The sequence below is a fragment of the Mangifera indica genome, chromosome 16, assembly GCF_011075055.1.
Source record: "Mangifera indica cultivar Alphonso chromosome 16, CATAS_Mindica_2.1, whole genome shotgun sequence".
NCBI classification, from domain to species: Eukaryota; Viridiplantae; Streptophyta; class Magnoliopsida; order Sapindales; family Anacardiaceae; genus Mangifera; species Mangifera indica.
The window spans coordinates 1,293,531-1,316,601 of NC_058152.1; the positions used below are offsets into that span (position 1 = coordinate 1,293,531).

Below are 23,071 nucleotides of genomic sequence, written 5' to 3' on the forward strand. Positions count from 1 at the left end.
ATCGGATATTTCCAGTTCTCGTAAATGAAAACATTTGTTTAGCTTTTTGTTCATTTTCGTACCCTGTGGAACTAGGTAGTTTGTCCATGGAGCTGCAGTATGGGCATGTTTCAGTGCTGTGGCCTCTTTGGGAGATTATCTCTTTTAGATTGTCAATTCTATCATTTGACAGTCCGTGTAATTCTTCTAAACTAGGTAGTTTGTTCCAATTTTTTATTTGATAATATGATTTTTTTCCTTGTTCAATTCTGTTCACACAGAAACCATAATCTGTTTGAATTAGTCTTTTGTAAATGATGCATGTTCTGCATATGGTTGAAGTCAGCTTGTTGTGATTGCTACTCTTTGAGGCAATTAATAGATGTGAGTAGCAAAGGTTTTTAATTTCCTTGTTGCATATGCTCTGCACTTCGAAATCCCAGTAACATGGAACCAACCTTTTCTTCAACATTTCAACTTATTCTGTGTTATTAGTTGTGAAGTTCATAAATTTTTTTATTTTTTTTGTGAAATTTCCCTTACATTTACTCTTTAAGTGTAAGTTTTAAACTAAGTTTCTTTGCTGAGGGAGAAAAATTGTTGTGCTACTAACTAACTGAAAAGACTGTTCATAATGGTTTCCCTAATCGGCACAATATCTCGTTACAACCTGTGTCTATGATGCACAATTTTGTTTCCATGTGTTTCTGGGGTTTACAATTAATGAAAATAATCTTTTAGATTTTTGGTTCAAAATATAATCAAATTGAACTAGATTTTATTTTTTATTGAAGCTTAAAAATGTTTATCAAACTAGATGCTATTTTTAATTAAGTTTAAAGTGTTTTAGAAAACTGTTCAGGTTTTACTGTCAGTTGTGAATGTTTGCATTTTGATGGCGAGGTTCTACTTCTCATCGATGCTTGCATCTTCGTTCATACTACGTATTATGATGGTCTATGTTTGAAAATTGTTTTTTGTGTTATATTTCAATAATGAGGGCGACAGAACTATCAAATTGAACTGAATACAAGTGTTCATTTCATCTTTCCAATGATGTATATATATGTTTGGTTTCCAATCATAAAATGTCATGTTTGGATGATTCGATCTATTTTAGTTTCCTTTACTTTGTTTGATAATTAGTTTGTGAGAAAAAATATATGTTTGAATGTGTGTGTATATATATGTTATGCACATTTTAATTCTATCATCTATCTTCACAATTTGTAGATACTTGAAGATACAAGTGAATTATGAAACACTTGAATGAACGTAATACATGGATTTAATATTACTTGTAGCAACCTTTTAGTTTTGATTATAGAAAGAGATTATCATATTAGGAAATTTATAGTTTTTTTTTATTTTTTTTATAACTATAGATCATATGGAGACTTTGAGATAATTGTAATTAGAACATAATCAATATCAATAATTTTGAGAATCAAATTTTTATTATCAATATTGTTATAACGATAAGAATATTCATTTTAATATTATATTTAGTGACGGTATAATATATTGTTATAATAACGGAAATATTCATTGTTTATATTATATCTAGTGATTGATAAATATTGTTATGACGAAGGAGATATTCATTATTAATATTATGTTATTGACCAATAAATATTGTTATAATAATGAAAATATTTGTTGTTGATATTATGTATAGTAATGAGTAAATATTGTTATAACAATAGAAATATTTATCGTTAATATTACTATTTTTAATGATAGGATTTACATATCTCGTTATTTAGATTAACGATGAGACTTTTTTTCCTGTTATTAATACTTTTAGTGATAAAAGCTATAACGACAGGTGATAACTGAATTTTTCCTGTAATTAAAACTCTTTAACAACGGAAAATAGACTTTTAATGTCTAATTTTCCCATCATTAAAGCCCTGTTTTTTTGTAATGAAGTGAAAACAAACACTGCATATAATGTGTTTGTCCGTGGCAAAAAAGATAAGTTTAGAGTTTAGCACCTCTTTAGAAGAAGATAAAATAATAAATAAATATTCTATCAATTTTACAAGATGGTCAGTAAGGGATGTATGTTCTCTTATCATTGTAGCAAATAACATTACGTGTGCGCAAAAGGCATCTTACGCCATAATGGCTTTCCTAATGCAAATTTAGTGAGTGACCTTACCTAGACTACTCTATTATGGGGCAATCACATGTTCCTGTCTATTTTATGTTCTTGTCCAGAGCTCAAGTCAAAGAATCATGGGTTAGGACTATTCATGGTCCTTGCACCAAGGGCGGACTGGATTAAGTGAAGTTGCTTAGAAAAGACTTTGAATGGTTTCTCAAGGTTTGGGTTGGTGAAACCCAATGCCTATGGTGTCAATAGTGTTGAAGTAAGCAATTATACCCAATTGATTGACATTTTAACTATATTTTGAGAGATCTAATTGATTTTTTTGTTCATATTTATAATTTATAAACACTTGTCTTCTTCCTACTAAAGAGGGATCTGAACTTTCAATGAGGAGAACAAGCAAACATTGGATCATATGAGAAGCAAGAATGATTGTAATGATAGAGTTATCTTTCATAAGGCATAAACACATCGTGAAGGTTTCCGCTTTATGGTCATAACTTGCATTCATAAGGGCAAGCTCATGTAAATAGAATGTTTATATTATAAAAAAATGTTTAATATAGTTTTAATCACACCTAAGGTTGTCAAAGAGCTATAAGATCATCAAAGAGGTCTCAAATAAATTATAAGATCCTTAGAGAGATTTCAGATCTCAAAAAGGTTATTGGCCAACTCTAAGGTTGTGGGAGAGATCAATGATAAATTCTAATATTGTTATCGAGTTATAAGATAGTCAAAGAAATCATCAGAGTGATTGTCATATTAATATGAATTTGTGCATGATAACTAATTGTCATATTAATGAGTTTGTCAATGAAATCATTGGTTAGGTAACAGTGTTGTTAGTGACTTTGAAGGGTTGATAAGCTCGTCAAATTAACCGGAGACAACTATTAAATATTTCATTTTTTACATATATAATAGCCATATTTTAATTAGATTTTTGGTATACCATTAATAATAAAAATAACCAAGCCTTGTAAAATAATGGGAAAAAAATTAATGAAAATTGAAATTTTCCATATTATAAATGTGATTCATCATACTAAAAAGAATGCAAATTTTACAATTCCATATTTCCGTGTCCGTGCTTCCTAACCATAAAGCCTGCAGCCATGAAATTGATTAAAACGTTTTCCAATTTCTTCACTGGTAGCAAGTTTTATTTTGATTTCATAGAAAATTTTCAATTTTGTGTATGAAATTATATAATATTTATTTATTTATTTCTCTGTCATGTTTTCACTTTTGATAAAGGCCTTACCGCAGACATGAAAACAGAGATTATACCTTCCCTGGTTGTTACTTGCTTCTTGGAAGCTGATTACATTATGATTTGATTTGAAATTGGTAAGGGACCGACTTTCAGTTCGGCTACAGCTGTGCAGTCTGCAGCCCGAACCTCTTCTTTACAAGTGTCAGAGCTTACGAGGCCAAATGTACACAATTCACCACCACACTCCAAAAACTCCGATCGAAACCCTAAAATGCCGATACTGGTAAACACAAGCGTCGCTAACTCAACTCAACTCAACCTCCTGCTCTAACCGGAACAAGAAGGAGAAGAAGAGATGGGGAAGCACTCGGCTGGGTGGTGGGTCCCGCTGCAGAAACGATGGCTTCTGGCTCTGTTGATTATGCTTTCAATCTCGACGGTGATTGCCTTCTTTATCAGAGGTGCCTTCGATCCCTGCGATCATGACCTGGAACTTGCTGAGAAACGAGTTAACCCTGTTCCGAAAATCTCTGCGAAACCTAGCCCCCTCAGTTTCATGAAGTCTAGGCTTGTTCTCTTGGTTTCTCATGAGCTATCACTCTCTGGTAGTTTTTTCATATCTTATTATCATTCTCTTCACTGTTACTTTCATTTCTTATTGATTTCTTTCTAATTATGTAGTTTATCTAATAACTAACTTTTTAATCAATATTTCTTAATTTTCATTTGATACCATTTACATTATTTTATTGTCACTGCTTTATAAAGCACACCTCTTTGGCATGTTGGTTCTGTGTTTTATATGTAATTCGTTAGGAGAAGAATCATTGACGAAATTAACCATAACTTTACACAGATTTTTGCAATCTCTTGAGTGGAGTGGAGTGGAGTATTGATATAGTTTATTTGAAGCTAACAGAATGTCATGCATAAATTCATGACTTGAATTGAGACCTTTTATCCATGCAAGGACATTAGAACTATAGTCGTTTAAATATAAGTGATTAATGAAAAATAGGTTCGTTGGTTATCAATCAAGAAACATAAGTTCAACTAGGTTATGGAGTCTGCATGAAACAAGTGAGTTCATTTCTCATGAAACTGGCAAACATGTGAGATTACTTTAATAGAACCTCACCATATATTGAGATTCATGGTGAACTAACTTGCATGATTAAAAAATATTCCATCACATCAACTCTGTTTCTTGAGCTGGTGCATTGGTTTGTGCAAGTAAAATTTTTTTTTTTTTTTCAGTTTTAAGATTTTAGGAGGTCATTTGAAGATTATGAGCTAGTGCATTGTATCTGTTCCTTCTTATTTAGAAAATTAAAATTTGGGTCCGCATTATTTATCATTTGGGTGTCAAAATGTAATGTTAGGAAGTTCACATTAATGGGCTGTTTGTATTAATGTATGTAGGCTGTGTGAATTTTCATTGAATATAGGTTATCAAAACCCTGGGATGTGGAATAAATTGATCTTTCTAGAAGGTGGGTAGCCTCAGTTAATGCTATATGTTTATTCCCGAAATTGAATAGCTACTATATTTTGTTGTATTAAACAAGAATCTTTCTTAGAATGTTATGGTTGTAGTGTGTGCCATTTGAAGAATTTTATGTTCTTGTAACCGCCAAAAGTTGTCGCTTCCTTCCATAAAGTTGTTCTATGCCTGAAACAATAATGTACCGAACATTTGTTTTTACCGAGGGGATGTTAGGTAATGGCACGTTGCATGGTGGTTACTTTACCCCCTGTTGCCAACTATGGATTGCCTCCTCCAAAAGGTAATAGGGACAATCTAATGGCTGACAGGGTGGGATAACATCTCTCCATCTAGTAACGGAATGGTACATTGCAGGGCAGTTACTTTACCCCCTTTTGCTAGCTAGTTGATTGCCTCTGCCAAAAAGTAATAAGGGCAATCCAATGGCTGACAGTGTTGGATGGCATTACACTGCTGTACCTAGCAAGCCCTTCCAATGCTATCTTAGTTCTTGAAACATTATAGCTATGTCTAATACATACTTATGTGTCTGAATATATATTTCGTGAAGTACATTTAACAAATGTTTAAAATGGTTCCTTAAATTTATTTTTCCAGGTTAGAAGTATTTGATGAGAAAATCTCCCTTTTCTTTTATTCTTCCCTAAAACTTCCTTTTTGGTATGTTTCCCATGTTTTTGGTAATATTTTTTCAGGTGGTCCATTGTTGCTGATGGAACTAGCATTTCTATTAAGGGGTGTTGGTACTGAGGTGTATTGGATGACAATCCAGAAGCCATCTGAAGAAGATGAGGTGATATACAGTTTGGAACATAAGATGTTGAATCGAGGGGTACAGGTTAGAATTAATATCTTAATTATGCATTTAGCATATGTACTTTGTTTAATTAATTTTTATGATTTTTTTTTATTATTACTTCTTTGATTGAGTTCCAGTATTTAAGTGGTTCTTGATGCTGTGCTTTCAAAATTGCATTTAACTTTGAAATCTCATGTCCATGTTATGGCAGAAAGAGGATTATCTCTATTCTTAGTTTTTTTTTTGAATGATTTTGCTATACTATTTCATTACTATTTGCAGAGTGTAAGGAGCTAGAGGAAATTTCTTATTTAAGTAGAAAGTTGATGTGGTTATTATTTTTCAAGGGAAGTTTAAGGGGCTCGCACTTTTGAGAGGAAAGGGAGCTTGATACATTCTTATTTTCCACTTTTATAGGCTATATACATGAACTCTTTACTCACAAATTATGATACCTCTATATCAATTTTGTATAGATCAACTGATTAGATCCATACCCACCTTTGGCTTAGGTTGACTAATGATGAACATTTTTAGTTGGAACAAAATTTACCATTCCTTCGGTACTTAATTTGGCTATTTTAAAACAACTAGTTCTGTTTAAACTTACCACCTTTAGTTTTCTTTATTATAGTTCGAATGGAATAACAACTTTTATGCGAAGAAGTCGTAGAAGTAGCATCTGAGCTTGTACATTATTTTCTCAGATATCTGATTTTGGAAAAATAGGTGCAACTTTTCCTGTGAGTCAGCAACTTCAGCATTATGCTGAAGTGAATGGCCACTAAGCCTATTGATTCTAAGCCTCTCATCTTTGCTGCCTTCTTGATGTGAAAACTAATCTTATACGTAACCTGACTTCTATTTATTGTAAATGTGATTATTTTCACAACTATTTTTGTTGTGTTAAAGTTGTTCTATTCTCTCCTTCCATCTTTGTGTGTGTGGGTGTGTATATCCTTCTATCCTTTAAGCATTCTTTGGTTTAGCATACTTATAGTTTGTATCATATGTCTAGGTTATAATTAATTAAAGGCCAAATGACTATTTCCCACCCAAGGTTTGATGGATTGACAAATTCCCACCTTTTAAGTTTCAAAAAGTCGAATTCTCATCCATCATCTACTTCCGTTAGTAAATTCTATCTATTTTCTTTGGAAAGACTATTTTGCCTTTTATTAAAATTACAAAATTGTCATTGACACTTAATATAAATGTCAAATTATCAAAATATCTTTTGTATTTTAAAAATTTATCACTTATACCTCTAAAATATCAAAACTTTAACTAACCTTAAATGTTGTGTTTTGTTCAGTTCATTGGGAGTGTGATGTAATTTTTTAAATTATTGAGGGGTATATTGAAATTTTAAAAATTTCAAAAAACCCTAAACTTTTTTGAATTTACAAAAACCCCTTGAAAAATTTTATTAACACCTCATTTTGGAAAGAAATGATAGAATAGAAAAATCTATGTAAAATGATCTTATCCTTTCTTTTAATGAAATTCATTAATTGTAGTGGATGATAAATGAGAATTTGACTTTTTGAAACTTAAAGGGTGAGAATTTGTCATTTCAGCAAACCTTATGTGGGAAATAGTCTTTTGGCTTTAATTTAATGAATTTTGATTTTGGCCCATTTATGATAGGTCAATAAACTGTCTCTTGTTCATGAGTGGTCAAAATGACTTAAGATCTTTTTCTAGTTTCTAATTATTCCTTTTAATTATTGTTAGGTCATATCTGCAAAAGGTCAAGAAGCTGTAGGTATGGCTCTTAAAGTAAATTTGGTTGTTTTGAACACTGTTGTTGCTGGGAAGTGGCTGGATGTTGTGCTGAAGGAAGCTGTTCCTCATGTTCTTCCCAAGGTATTGTGGTGGATCCATGAAATGCGAGGGCAGTACTTCAAATTGGATTATGTCAAACACCTTCCTTTTGTTGGTGGTGCAATGATTGCTTCGCATGTTACAGCAGAATACTGGAAGAATAGGACTTGGGAGCAGTTGAGGTAAACTTATAAAATTTTCTTGTATACTATCTTGTTGCCTTTACAAACCCCCCTAACACCTTACGTTCTTGATAGCTTTAGAACATTATTTCATTTTTGTTTTAATTGAAGATGATAGGAACCTCTAAAACAAAAGAAATATTCTATTATGAAACAATGTCATATTACTTTAAACTCATAAGCTATTTCCTTCTTTCCTTTTACAATTCTATCTCCCCATTGTGCATACTTCTCATACTTACCATACATGTTTCATAACTCCTCAATCCAATTTCATACATATCATACATGTTTCATAACTTACCAAGACCATTTATCTTAAACATTAGTCTTAATCAATTATAATCCTATATAAATATTATCCTAATTAAATAATATCCTAATCTTCAAATTCAAATATCAATTATTATCTTATCAATTATTCAAATATTATTCTATCCTAACATTATCATAATTATCATATTAATTAGTATTAATTAATTATTAATATTATCATCTAATCTTAATATTTTCTGACTCTTTGAAAACCACTTGTCCTCAAGTTGGGAAAATTGGAAACTTTTTTTTTGTTTTTCTTTTCTTTTTTAAAATTATCCAAGCCCAATTGAAAAATTGGGTTAGGCTGATTTAGGCTTGGATAACAGCTTTAGCTTGGGTGGTGAAGCATTAAAATAATCCAATTGAGTTTTAGGTCAAGTTTTATGTTTAGACCTAATTTATTGAATTGTGGGTTAGATTAATTTAATGTAGGTGGGATTGGAGTTGTGTGGATTGTGTATAATTGAATTGGACTTGGTCTGGATAGATTAAATGTGGGTGTGATTGAGCATGGGCTTGAGTCAGTGGGGATGGTTTGGTTTAATTATAATGGGTTTGAATTTGAATTTAAAGATTTGGGTTTTGGACGGTGTGGTTAGTTTGACTTGGTTTTCCTTCTCATTTTCACACATTCTTCATTGTTATCTCCATGGTTTGCTCCTATCGCCATCAAGACATGACAGTCAAGTAAACAAACGAATTTCAATAGCTAGATTTCATTGTAATCAGTCAATACTCTATCAAAACTTGTCAATTTACCATTTTGAGCTTATGCTAGTTTTAAGATGTCGCTAGAATATTCTGATCTACCATATTTGGCCGCTATCAAGTTCGAAGTTACCGATTTGATTTTTCTCTTTTTTCCTGCTTCTTGTTATTCATGATCGGTATATTGTTGTCATAAGGTTTGTCTTCATCCATTTGCCTTCAATGACTTGAATCTATAGTTATGATTTGGTTCGTATTTGCTTCTACATTAGAGACAAATCTATTTCTCCCTAACTCAAGCTTTGCCAAACCAACAAACACCTTCCACTCATCATTCACAAAATCAAGTTTGCCTATCCTCGGAATCGCAATAACTTAGATACTAATTTGATAAGAACTTTGGGAGAACCACACCGTAAAAGCCTAAAATCATATAAGCCCCAACCTAGAGACTCATACTTTTCAATATGAGATTTAAGTCTCATACCTAACACTTACAACTTTGAGGATAGACAAACTTGATTTTGTGAAGGATGAAAATGGAAGGATGAGAAAACATAAGCTCGGGCAACAAGGGAGAAAGAAATTTGTCTCTAATATGGGAGTGAATAGAGACCAAGTAATGATTGTATTTTCAAGTTATTAGTGATATGACTAGTGGATGAAGATAAATCTCGTGATGATGGTATATTGATTGGGAGCGATGAAAAGTGAAAAAAGAGAAGTTGATTTGGTAACTTTAAATTTGATAGTTGTTTAGAATATTAAATTAAAAGATTTTAATGACATCCCAAAACTAGTAGAAGTCCTAAACGGTAAATCAATAGGTTCTAATAAAAAATTGGCCTATTTTGATGACATCTAGTTGTCAAAATTCGTTCGTTCACTGGACTGTCATGTCTCAAAGGCGATGAGAGCAAAACATAAAGATAACGATGAAGAATATGTGAAAAAAGAGGAGAACCAAGTTAGATTGACCAAACTTAGTCTAGAACCCAAATCCTTTAATTTAAATTCAAACCCATTTTAATTAAACCCAACCATCAACACTTTTTCAAACCCAAGCCCAAACACAATTTCAGTCAACCCTCCCACATTTAATTTATCCAACCCAAATCATACTCAGTTATACCCAATCTACACAAACCTAATCCTACCCCCATTAAATCAATACAATTCGATAAACTAGGGTCAAACCTTAGACCTGATTTAAAACCCGGTTGGGTTATTTTAATACTCTATCACCTAAGCCCAACTGGTCATCCAAGCCCAAATCAACGTAACACAATGTTCTGATTGGGTTTTGGATAAATAAAATAGAAAAACAAAACAAATAAATAAATAACAAGAATTTTCCAAAATTTCCAATTAGAGGACAAGGTGGTTTTCAAAACATCGGGTAATGTCTAGAATAGATAATAATAATAGTTAATTAATTAATAATGATTAATATAGTCAGGATAAATGTTAAGATTAGAGGATATTAATATTGATTGATTTTTATTATGATAATAATTACAATAATATTTGAATAATTGATAGGATAATATTTAAAATTTGAATATGAAGATTAAGATATTATATAATTAGAGTATATTTATATAGGATAATAATTAATTAGGTCTAATATTTAGGTGAAATATATGGGATTGGAAAGTTGTGAAACATGTATGGGGAGTATATATAAAAAAGAGTTAAGATTGTAAAAGGAAAGTAGAAAAATAGTTTTTGAGTTTAGGACAACCTTTGGTTGACTGTGAGGTTGCAATCTACCTCTTTTTGCTAGTATTGTTTCATATGAGAGTATTTGTTATGTTTAAGAGGTTGCCATCAAATGTTACAATCTCAAGTGCAAAGTATAGAAGTTGGATCCAATGTCGGATAGTATGAGATTTTGTGCAGAGTTTATATGATTTTGAACTCTCCAGTCTCAACAATTAGGTTTTTTGGGATGTGGTTCTCTCGAAGTTCGTATAATTTAGTATTAGAGTCACCAACATGTTTCCTAGTTGCAATTGTGCGATGCGGGTGATAATGTCGACATTGTAGTATTTGGTTGGGGCTAGCAAGGATCTAACATGCAATGAAACTAGCTTGCATGGGCACCGAGGCTGTAGAGCATGGTTTTATGTTATGATCCCAAGTGCAAAGTATAAAACTTAGATCCCACATCATCTTTAGCTGTTTACTATAATTTTCTTGTCCAATTAAGTGGCCCTTTTTCATTAGTTTCAGGCCTTTTGATCTTTTTGTCATAGTTTTTATAACAATTAGCCCTAAATTGATAAACACACTGTCAGTTTGAATAAAATATTATAGGACTGCATTTTGAATGTGATTTTAGCCAGAAATAGTAGATTTTCTGAAATCAAGGAAGCCTATTCAGTTGATTGAATGGATTCAGAAACTATAATCTGAAATGCAAATATGTAATCACACCAAAGTAGTATTCTTCTTTTCCTAAATCTTATATTTGACTAAGTTCTTTGCTGAAATCGCAACTCATCTTTTCCAATTTTACTCTCTGCAGGATGAAAATGCCTGAGACCTATGTTGTTCATCTTGGAAATAGCAAGGAACTTATGGAAGCTGCTGAAGACAGTGTTGTGAAAAGAGTTTTGCGTGAGCATGTCCGGGAATCTCTTGGAGTACGAAATGAAGATTTACTTTTTGCCATAATAAATAGTATGATTCTTGCTAATGAGACCATATTATTGCTGCTGCATCTTCATTTATTTAGATCAAGTTACTTTACTTAAAATTGATTGTCTACTCTGATTGAGCTAGTATACTTTGCCACACCACTGCAGCTCTTTCAGTTGTAGACATGTTCTTCATTTATTAAGATCATATTACTTCTTTACTTAAAATTGATAGCCCGCTCTGATTGAGCTAGTAGAGTTTGTCACACAACTGCTACTCTTTCAGTTGTAAGCATCATCACTTCCATGTGATCATGGCATCTGCCTAATTGAATGGGATGCTAAAATTAGTTTTCAGTTCACTTTTTGTTCTGATTTTCCTTTTCACACTGTATGTCATGCATTCCCACCAATCTAAAGATACTGTTCCAGGGGATTCTTGTTAAAGTTTATGCTGTTATTCTAACATTTATATGTTTTTCTTATTAATAAAAGATAAAAAATAGTTATGTTTATATTAAACAGTACTGAAGTACTTTGTAATCCCAGGTGTTTCACGTGGAAAGGGACAGGATCTATTTCTCCGTTCCTTCTATGAGAGCCTGGAATTGATAAAAGGACAGAAGCTACAGGTGCCATCAATGCATGCAGTGATTGTAGGGAGTGACATGAATGCACAGACCAAGTTTGAGTCAGAATTAAGGAACTTTGTAGCACAGAAGAAAATTCAAGATCGAGTTCATTTTGTGAATAAAACTTTGACAATAGCCCCATATCTTGCTGCAATCGATGTTCTCGTTCAGAATTCCCAGGTAGCTTTTGTTTGTGTCTGTACCCTTCTTTGTTTCACTGTTAAGTCTGCCCCAAATATATTAACCAAATACTAGCTTTGTCTTCAATATCTGTTTGAAACCATGAGTTTATCGTTTAGTGTGCCTATTGATACTTTAATTTTTTTTATAAGAATCTGTACACTATGAATTATATTAATAAAAGATGATTTTGTGTTTACTCTCATTCAACATTTATGGATGTACATCAGGCAACAAGCATATGACAAGCTTTGGTCGATGGTTCACCCTATTTGTGCCATGGTGGTAGTAGGATTTTGTGATGTGTTACAAGGAAATTGCATTGCAGCAAATTTGAAATCATGTGACACAATAGAGAGTCAAAAAAAAAATTCAAAATTCATGAACATTCAGAGAACATGATTGTGCATCTGGGTAGGCTGCAAAAAACTGCAGGGTTGTTTGCTTCAATAAGTATAAACATTTAACCAAAGAATTCCATGTTTATTGTGTGAATCAGCTCCATGTCCTCCGAACAGGTCATAACAACACAGATGAAGGCTTCTTTATTATTTGTAGTGCTTATGACTTTTGTGCATCTCCTATGTTAGGTTCCCCAGTATATGCTTACTGGTTAGTCAAGTAATGATCTTGGGTTTTGGACGCTCTTAATTCTCTATATACACTTGTCTTAAAAGACTAGGATTTCTGTGAACCTTTTCCTCTCCTGTACTTCACACAGGGACGAGGCGAATGTTTTGGGAGGATAACTATCGAAGCTATGGCATTTCAGTTACCAGTACTGGTATGTAGTGGACTTTCCTTTGGTGTATCGTTTTGTTTATGATATTACAACTATCACTTGTCACCAAAATCTATATTTATATATCAGGGAACAGCTGCTGGCGGCACCACAGAGATTGTAGTGAATGAAACAACTGGTTTGTTGCATTCTGCTGGAAAAGAAGGGGTCACTCCTCTCGCTAAAAACATTGTGAAGCTTGCAACTCATGTTGAGAGGAGACTTACAATGGGGAAGAGAGGGTATGAGAAGGTCAAGGAAATGTTTTTAGAAGAGCATATGGCAGAGAAAATAGCTGCAGTACTGAAAGAAGTCTTACAGAAGTCTAGGAGACACTCACATTAGATGCATAGCAATTTGAAAGTCTTTTAACCATCATGCAGAGGCGCAGAGCTAATTTCAAGCAAGAAAGAGTAGTGTTTTCAAAAATTGTGTCCAAAATTATGTGGACTGGAGCGAGGCTTTCATCTTCTGTTTATGTTTACATAAAGCGTTGTAAATTATGTACATATAAGTCCATCTTGTTGGACTTTTTAATATAGATTTGCCACTTTCGTTTATTGCTAGTTCAGCCTAACTTCTAACTAGTCATCTTCTGATCCTTTATAAGCTTTCTTTTTGTATATATTCCAAATAGGGAAAAAAATGAAATAAAATAGATCAGATTGAAGTTTTGCATCACTTATTGTTGCATTTCTTTTGGGAAAACATTTGGCCTTTGTCTGTGTCAACATGATAATGATTCCTATGTAAATTGCGTTCAAGATTTTGACTTGTATTGTTTTTAACTTTTAGGCAGGAGGATGAATTGCAGAATACCCTAGAGGAAGAGCAGAAGAATTTGATAGAGATGATAATGGCTCGAGAGCAGAAGAGTAGATTAGAGGACACTTGTGGGGGCACAGAAGCCATGGCTGTTGACTATTGGAATGTGGCATCTCAGTTAATCAGTTGTAAGGTTGTCAATTCGATCAAACTTCGTAATTTGTCTAATCTTCTGGTCTTCAGGATTTTGTCTAATGTTGTGACATATTATTAATATTTTGAAATCTTAAAGTCTGACATTGTTGTTCCATATGTAGATACCAGCTTGTTGGAATTAGGAAAAAAGAGTTAATAACTTATTAGCAAGGAAAACATGGATTAGCTGAACTTTATTTTCTTACATTGCCTTGAAGGGCAAAACTTGATGGTTTGGATGGTCTTATTATTTTTTGGCAAAAGAAAATCAAGATTAGTTTATTTTCCTTGGAAATTTAGAAATCTCGTTATCATATGCGCATTTAATTGAGATTTAAATGCCACCCTTATCTTGGTACATGTTCATGGAATCTGTGTATGTTTTTGTTTTCCCTCCTTTTCCCCCTCAGAACAATGAGTGTAGTTCACAGGAACCAGAACCGACCGGGTTGGTTCTTTTGGTTAAGCTGTCTGCGCAGGTTTCAGTTCTGGTTCCTAATACTTAGGAACTGAATAAGTTCTCTAGGTAGGAACTTGTCGTCACAGGTTTTGATTCACACTTTTCAAACTGATCCACACTTGAACTAGTCCAAAAATCTAGATTTGAAATCAATCCAATTTGTAATCCAACATGATTTATCGGTTTGAAAAGTGGGCTTTCGTAAGAGAATTAGCAGCCTGAAAGAGAAAGCCCAAGTAGGTGTTCTGTATCTCTTTTCTTTGTTAAAAATGGGAAAATAATAAAAGGACAAAATCATTGTGGTTGCTGGGATTCGAGCCCAGGTCTCTACGGCCACAACGTAGAATTCTTACCACTAAACTACAACCACTTTTGATTTTCTTGTTTTCAGAAATTGATATGAAAACCTTGCAATAATGGAGTATGAGGAAGCTACCACTGCGATGGATAGGTTGTCTAGTCTTCAACTTTTAAGCCTCGTACTTGCCCTCCTAAATAATTTTGCAAGTGTTTATTTAATATTCTCTTGCATAAAGGGAAGTGAATTTTCTTACAAATAATGATCAATCATTTACAAGGATAATATTTCTTTATTGCCTTGAGGAACAAAGAAGACATGGTCCCCAATACAGCGTTTCTTGGCCTAGCTAGTTAAACAATACCAAAGAAAACAAACATATTCTATGGCTTTGTCTTCTTCCTCAAAAAAACTTTAATCCTGACACCTTTAACACCTGCTTTTCAGGGCACCTCCACTATCAATTTAGCCTTGATTCCTTGTATATCATAAGTTCCAACTAATTGTATTCAATGAATCAATAAAGATATATGCTTTTTCAATATGAAGTATTGAAAATTGAAGAACCGGCATCTGATATTCAGCTGGCTAGTTAGTTGGTGATTCTGGAGAATGTTAAAATCTCAAATATAAAATATGAGACTTAGACTCTACGTTGAAAAATATAAACTTATATAAGTTCTAATCATTTGGTACCTTGGAAAGTATAGGCTTCCGGTCCCAGTATAGCCTGGTTTCATATCAGAGAAGCCCGTCCTGATGAACTTCAAGCGCTTTTCCAGTATTTGCATAGCTGACAAAATGCATAAGTTTATTGTTTAATCCTTGTGTTTAATGCAGCAACTTCTTGTGGGCATGGTCGAGAGTAGAGATTAATATTTGAATAACACTATTTTTTTCCCCAAGCAATATAGAGCATCCAACGTGGATTCCAATTGGAGCCTATTATATATATATATACGCACACAACTTTTTACAGATTCTAGCTGCATATAATACTGGAGGTGACTTTAAAGCCTACATATGGCATCTTGGAATCCCGATGTAATTGCAATAATTCAAAAGTTTTTGTTTCCAGTAAGAGAATATTTTGGCACAACTAAGATTTTTAATCAGATTTTTAAGCATCATGCTAGATCAATAATCAGATTAACCCCCATAAATCTTTCCCAGATTGATCAATAGTTGCAGCATTAGTGCTCTACATACCAGTCTGGTTTACACTTTCCAAGGCTGAAGAAGACATGCATGCAGCGACAAAGCTTGCCCATAAATTTCTGTCCTCGGTCAGTGGCCCATGGCCATCACTCTTGTTATTTATATACATATATGGTCAATGAGTAATTTAATTTGGACGTTTAATTATTTGTTTATTAGTGCTTTTGATATGATATAATTAATGGACAATCTAGATATCTTACTCCGAGGCTTATATATGTTTGTCACAACCCATCTTTAATTATATATACATCTCTTTTTGATAGGATTAGATTCAAATTGAATCCATTTGAGTTTGAGTTTTGTTTAAACAAATCCAAAACTAGCTAGTTCTATATAAGTTCGATGGTTAATAAGTAATTTAATTTGTATGTTTAATTATTTGTTTATTAGTGCTTTTGATATGATATAATTAATGGGCAATCTAGATATCTTACTCCGAGGCTTATATATGTTTGTCACAACCCATCTTTAATTATATATACATCTTTTTTTTATAGGGTAAGATCCAAATTGAATCCATTTGAGTTCGAGTTTTGTTTAAACAAACCCAAAACTAGCTAGTTCTATATAAGTTTGATCAAGCTCGAGCTCGAGCTATTCGGTAAATTTTTTAATTAAAAATTTTAATACAAAACGATATCATTGTGATCAATATATATTAAAACAATGTCATTTTAATAACAAAATAGTTAAAAATTTGAGTTCAAAACAAATCAAACTGAATTCGAACTGAGTTTGAGTTTGACTTTCACGAGTTTGAAGTTGAGCTTTATTATATACAAACCGAACTAAGCTTGAGTTTAACTCAATTCGAATCTAACCCTGCTTTTTGGTTAAAAGATCAGTAGGTTTGTTGCTCAAGCCATATACGCAAAAAAAAAAAAAAAAAAATCTAGAGACTCAAATTTCTCGTGGCAGCTGGATTTTTATGGTGGCATTAGTTAATAAGAAGTTTTGATTAGACACTTTTTAACCAATTGTTAATCGAATTATGTGTGGTTTCTACTATTAGGGGTATAATGTTGTCTATTCTAGCTAAGAATTATTTGATTTGAATTTAATTTGATAACTTAAAAGTTGAGTTTAAACTTGTCTAATTGTAAAATTTTTAATTTGAGCTCATAAAAGATTGATAGGCTTAGTTCAATTAAAAATTTATGTTGATCCTGTTAATATTTTTAAAAATTATAATTAAACTATATAACTTATCCCTCAAATATGAAGTACTAAAATAAGAGGTTAATTGAAAATTTTATAACTTTTAATAGTTTATTAATATATTACTAAAATCAAACTATGAACTCATAATCTCATTAAGTAAATCAACATCAAACTTGAATTTAGGCTCAATCCAATATTAATTAAATCAAGTCGTAACTAGCTTATGAGTAATTTAACTTGATTACACCTTTAGTTGGTATGATTTAGAGGTTTTTTATCGATCTTATTTGATTCATCTCTTTACCCTCTTTTCTAGTTTACTTTCACCTTCATGAATATGAGTAGTTCAAACCCAATTTAGAGAAAAAATTTTGCCATATTCCTACTAACTTTTTCGCTTTTCAAGTAGTAGAACTATGTCAAAATGTTGTGGTACACAAAATCTTAAAGAGATCAAGCAACCACTTCATATTTTACATTTTGCAAAGTCCTCATTTGATTAAGGGGACTAGGCTAGTGTCCTAGTTTGTGTATGTATCTTTAAGGAGACATTTGATTTGGGTAATGTTTTATTACCAAAATAGAAAGATTATCTTGAAGATAGATTACTTAGAAGATTACTGGGTATAAATGATTATTATATTTGATAAAATTTAATAGGTATAAATAATTATTATGTTTGGTTAAAGATAATAAAAGATTATTAATAAATTATTTTACTTAAATGCCATTGAATATAATTATTTTTAAATATTTTTTTATTATTTATCATATTAATTAAAAATAAATTTATTTTTATCTTAAAAAATTAATAAATAATAATATAATTATAATAAAATCAAGATTACCTTGATAATATTTAAATACCTAAAATGAAGGTGGTAATCAGATTACCACATATATTATCTGTCACGTCAGCATTGGTAATAGAAGATTACTGTAATATTTTATTACTGACAAACCAAACAAAGAAATAAAAGATAGATTACCAAGGTAATCTTAAAAACCTGGAGCCAAACGCCTCCTAAGTGCCCAACAATTTATATGTGAATTCATCCCTTCCTTGCAAGTGGGTACTAAAACCCCAGTTTAATTAGCAATATTACGGTGGCTCTTGGATTCCCACGGGTAAAGTGGAAATTGTTGTGCAGTGATAAATTGTTATAACTTTGTCATCTTAACAACGCACATAAAGAGATTAAATAAATTAACATATCATTATGTATTGAGGATCCATTAGAAGATAAATCTGGTGCTAACAACTGTGATAATTCTAACTTCAACGGTATATATTTAAGTTGTTATAATTAAAAAAGCTCGTAGTTAGACTTTGGGTTAGGCCAATAAGTTTTCCTTGCAATGTGCACTAGTCTAGGAATATGCTTTTGACCTTAACTGGTCAAATCATGCCTTCGACACTATTACTTTGAAAAAAATAGAATGTGAAAAACAAACATATGTTTTGTATGTATTAGCATGGGTAACACCATACACTCTGTATAACTGTTTGTTTTATTCTTAATTCAAAATTACGAAATTATTTTTTTTTTTCATTTCTTTGTTGGTATCCACTGCCTGTACATGAATTATTGATAATAAAAAGGTCTTGCCTGATTAAACTGGGAAAGGAAACATTCTATTCATGATCTTTATCCGTTTTTTTTTTTTAAACTTTCCCAAATAAATTTAAAATATTTACTAAAGATATATCACTTCAATTACAATATATGATGGAACATTTTTTATCTCCTTGGACACTAGTTGTAGCATTGCAAGAGAGAGCAAAAGATAAATCCATTTTTAACATATAATTAAACAATAATATATAATAGGGTTTTGATAGCTATGGAGCCTCCATAAAGTTTCAGGTATGATATATTGATAAAAGGGTGATTTCTCAAGCGCTTTTATGAAGGCCTAGTAAACAGGAGACTCAACTGAGCGAGGATATGATATTCTAAAGGCTGTTGGCTTCGTGAATATATATATATATATATATCTAAGTGAAGGATTATTAGAGCAGCCGTTAATTAATTGATTACCTATCTAGGGATTTTCGAGTCTTAAGTTAAAACAAATTATGGAGTCTGAGGATCTTCAACTTCAGCATCAGCTCCAACAACAGTTAAAGGGATGCTGTTTCTCTTTGTTGGAAACCAACTTGGCCAGTAAAGTTCCAAGAACTCAAGACGGGAACTCTACCACTATTCTGTAAGTAAAACTGCCTCTATCATAGAGCTGTGTGTTATATGTGGTAATTAAGGTTCTTCCATGGAGAACATAAGTGCACTGTGCATCTATATCATATAAGCTTGAACCTCTTAGTATTATTTTCCAGCTTTTTTATTCATTGGCGGTGAGAAGAAGCCATAACAGCAACTGGGTTCTTTATTTTGTTGGGACATAACTTCTGATTCAATGATAACTTTATTTGGTATTTGGGCTCTTTATATGATAATTGATATGAACTCTGACTTTTTGTTTAATGTTCATGCAGCAAAGATAGTTCCATTAATACAGATATGATTGAAAGCATCTCAAGATTAAAGGACTACTGCTGGTCGTCTCCATTATTTAGCCCTCAATCTGCTAATCAATGGGCCCTTGCAAACAACAAAATGGAGATGCCAGATTTTTCCCCTAAACACACTGAAATGACACACATACCATATAGTATAAATCAGCATTCTCTAAGCAACAAACACTACCCGCATTATCCTCACGATCTTGCTCAAAATCTATGGCTCAATCAACTCTCTTTGGATCGCGATATAACTCAGCTCCAGCTCTCGGCAGGAGCAGGGTGGCATAATCCTCAGGCCTCCCCAGGCATAGCGACACCTACTGGATTCAGCAGCCATGTGTTTCCAAGTACAATTATTTCTTCAGCCCCAGATTTGTGTGCTTCAATTAGGGCTCCCAACTTACAAGCGTTGGATCTTTTAACTTATACATACCATGATGGAAGCTTCAGCCAGTCTTCGCATGATAAATTAAGTGAACCAACATTTATGGTCCATGATGCCATGCCTGAACTTGTTAAAAATGCTTGCCCGTCGAACAGCTCGAGCAAAGTGGGTACCTTTTTCTTATAGTATTAATTCTTCGTTGTGCCTTATTAAATTATAGCTTTCAGGTGTCAGTTTTCTTGGGAATTCTCACAAGTCAGAAGACATGAACATAAATATTATATCTTCATTCACTCTTTGCTAGCCACATATATATCCCTTTGCAGAAAATTTTTCTTGGAAGCCTTTTTATTTTTCATATATTCTTACAAAAATCTTCACACTTGAACTAATATCAACACAATCCACACTCCATGTAAAAATTTCATTGCATTACTTTGCAAATAAACAGTCAGACTGAGTGAGATGTAATTTTACTTTATGTTAAAGATGCCAAGATTGGTAAATGGGGTTACAAGGACAAAGAGGCAGGATAGTTTTACAGGGTCGTCAAAGGAAACAGGCCAAGATTCCAAGAAGTATCGGTCAGGACCCCCATGCCCACCACTGAAGGTAATTATATAATATATTAAACGATTTTCTGTGGATAAATTTTCATTTTGATTGGCATTTTCTTGATCTAATTGTATACTGTGCGTTGGTAGGTTAGAAAGGAGAAATTAGGAGACAGAATTCAAGCTCTTCAGAAGTTGGTGGCACCCTTTGGCAAGGTAATATATATACACACACAACGATCTTCATCGAGCCAAAACTCAATGACAAACAACTTTATAATGCTTTTTATGCAGACAGATACGGCCTCCGTACTAACAGAAGCCATTGGATATATACAATTCCTCCACGACCGAGTGCAGACACTCACAGTACCAACACCTTCCAGGAATTCATCACATAGGCAGCCTGACTCTACAACAACTCAAGCAGTAAGTAACACATCTTTGCTTTTGGTGAAAGAACCTGAAAACCGGGGTTTGTTCATTTCAATCTAACACTCACTTTGTACTTTTGACCATCCAAAAGGTAATAGTCCCAAATGTAGGAAAAAAAGGGTTAGTTTTCTAACCTCCCCTAAGGCTTGATCTGAACTTCAAACACCCTTCCTAGTTTGAACATTATCCTTTTTTCTCATTGTAATTATTTAACCTCCCTTGATATTAGGGTTGTAAACTAGTTAGCCATTGCCAACTACTCGTTGCTTGGCTTGTATCAAGTCAAGTTCACCTCAATTATTGATAAGCTGAGTTTAAGTTTATTATTAGTTGATTTAGTAGGTTTATAAACTCACAATTCAATCTAAGTAAAACATTAATAAACACTTTAACTTTAAATTTTTTTATTTATATCCATCAAATCTTATCAGTAATTTTAAATATAAAATAAATAATAAATATATAAGTTATAGAGTTTATATAATATTTTAAAAATAAAGGGTTGAAGTACAATTTTTTGAGTTAAGCTCGAATTAGTCACTTTTGTCTCAAGCTGAAGCAAAAACTTTTCCAACTTATCAAGTTTAAGCTTTGCCTTAATGTAATCAAACTAAGTTCAAGTCAAACATTACTTCACTCAACTCGATTGCACCTCTACTTGTAACATTATTCTAAAGTTGGCATTTTAATTTGGTATCTAAATAGTAATACCATTTTAATTTTATAATGTAATGATAAGTATTCCTTTTTTTTTTTCTTTTCAAGCAAAAGGATTATCATTAAAATTTTCTTTTTTACAGTGTTCAAGCAAGGAAGATAAAGTTGAAGAATCAAAGCGAAATCTTAGCAGAAGAGGGCTATGCCTAGTGCCTCTATCTTATGCATCATATTTCAATAGTTACGATGGCAGCATGGAGGCAAATACTCCTTAATTATCAAGTATCGCTATTTGAGGAGACACTTTGGTGCTTGTATTCATAAGTACTTTTAGCTTAAGCTGTTTAAGTTAGGGGCTTTTATCTTTACTTAATCTTTTTTTTTTTTTTGATTTTTCAATAATTATCATCTAGTGAAAGAAGCTTCTCTATAATGCTAGCTATGCTTATAAATTATTTACCATTAAACATTATAGTTCAAATGATATGATCTCCAATGTTGACACTTACTTTTTTTTAACCATTTGTTTGAGTCATTTTGTTTTTTAAATTACAATAAAACTATATATATTCGAATTTAAATATTGAATTAGATATCTAAATAATGTGTAATATATCATAACACTTTTTTTTACATATATATATTTATAATTAAATTGCATGTATTCATTTTGATTATACAAATATGTACATACTTAATTTATATCATCAAATGATTGAGTGATTATGAATTAATGATAAAGTAATACTCAATCATATGATAAATCATCATATATATATTTATGTATATATTAAAAATAAATACGTATAATATTACTCATATGTATATTTCATATTAAACAGATAAATTCCTAATTTGTTATAATAAACAAATTTACTAATCATAATTCTAATATGTTAAGGCTCCTTTAAAGAACAAATTTAAGCATAAAATCGCACACCTAACTTATTTTTCTTTTCGGAAAATCAGGATTTGACCAAAAAAGTTGGCTCATTGTTTTGAACAAACATGGGTATAATCTGAGTAAATTTTAGCTCTAATTGTTATTTAGTCCGTACGAGTCAAGGTCGAGCTAAAGAAATTTTAATTTAAACTCAACTCAATTTAAACCTTTTTATTCTGCCAATATTTCTATACTAGAGCTTGTAGTGATAGCAATTCTTTTGAATTTGAATGATTTTTTTTCATCAATGATTTTTCTACTTTTATTTAACAACTTGAACAAATCAAAATTAATATAAATTGTTTTAGATCTAAGCTAAGCTCAAACTAGCCTTTGTTTGAACCTACCTCAACTTAAATCAAGCTCTAGTCTGGATTTTGAACATCCAGATAATTTGAGTCCTCTCTATATACGCGGTTCAGGCTGGGAAAAAGGCCGAATAAAAGAAGATTTTAGCGAGGCCTAAGCATGACTCAAGTGTTAAAGGTATGGACCTAGGCTTGGGTTCACATAGAGAGCAACGAAGATGGAGATGAAGAATTTTCTAGGATTAAGACTATGCCTTGTACATTTGCTGGTTATA

General features: G+C 32.2%; 2 protein-coding genes and 1 non-coding gene across 5 annotated transcripts in view; 2 read left to right on the forward strand and 1 right to left on the reverse strand.

The window, feature by feature from the left end:
- Window positions 1-1,444, forward strand: part of LOC123199077 — a 112,553-nt gene extending 111,109 nt beyond the window's left edge. The window contains exon 62 of the mRNA XM_044613907.1: window positions 1,213-1,444. Within this exon, the coding sequence (XP_044469842.1) occupies window positions 1,213-1,239 (27 nt within the window). The 3' untranslated portion in view covers window positions 1,240-1,444. The remainder of the gene's footprint in view (window positions 1-1,212) is intronic.
- Window positions 1,445-3,156: 1,712 nt separating this feature from the next.
- On the forward strand, window positions 3,157-13,450 carry LOC123199078 (lipopolysaccharide core biosynthesis mannosyltransferase LpsB-like). Of its 3 annotated transcripts, XM_044613910.1 has the most exons (8): window positions 3,157-3,250; window positions 3,356-3,919; window positions 5,517-5,659; window positions 7,358-7,629; window positions 11,186-11,340; window positions 11,847-12,109; window positions 12,831-12,893; window positions 12,981-13,450. In XM_044613910.1, the coding sequence occupies exons 2-8, from the start codon at window positions 3,670-3,672 to the stop codon at window positions 13,233-13,235; spliced, it is 1,401 nt and encodes a 466-aa protein (XP_044469845.1). In that variant the 5' UTR covers window positions 3,157-3,250; window positions 3,356-3,669; the 3' UTR covers window positions 13,236-13,450. The 3 variants fall into 3 exon arrangements, with proteins under 3 accessions (XP_044469845.1, XP_044469844.1, XP_044469846.1); XM_044613909.1 differs by having other exon boundaries at window positions 3,166-3,919; XM_044613911.1 differs by lacking the exons at window positions 3,157-3,250; window positions 3,356-3,919 and adding an exon at window positions 4,765-4,807.
- Window positions 13,451-14,608: 1,158 nt separating this feature from the next.
- On the reverse strand, window positions 14,609-14,680 carry TRNAH-GUG. The gene has a single exon. It is a non-coding gene; the product is annotated as a tRNA-His (tRNA).
- Window positions 14,681-23,071: the final 8,391 nt, after the last annotated feature.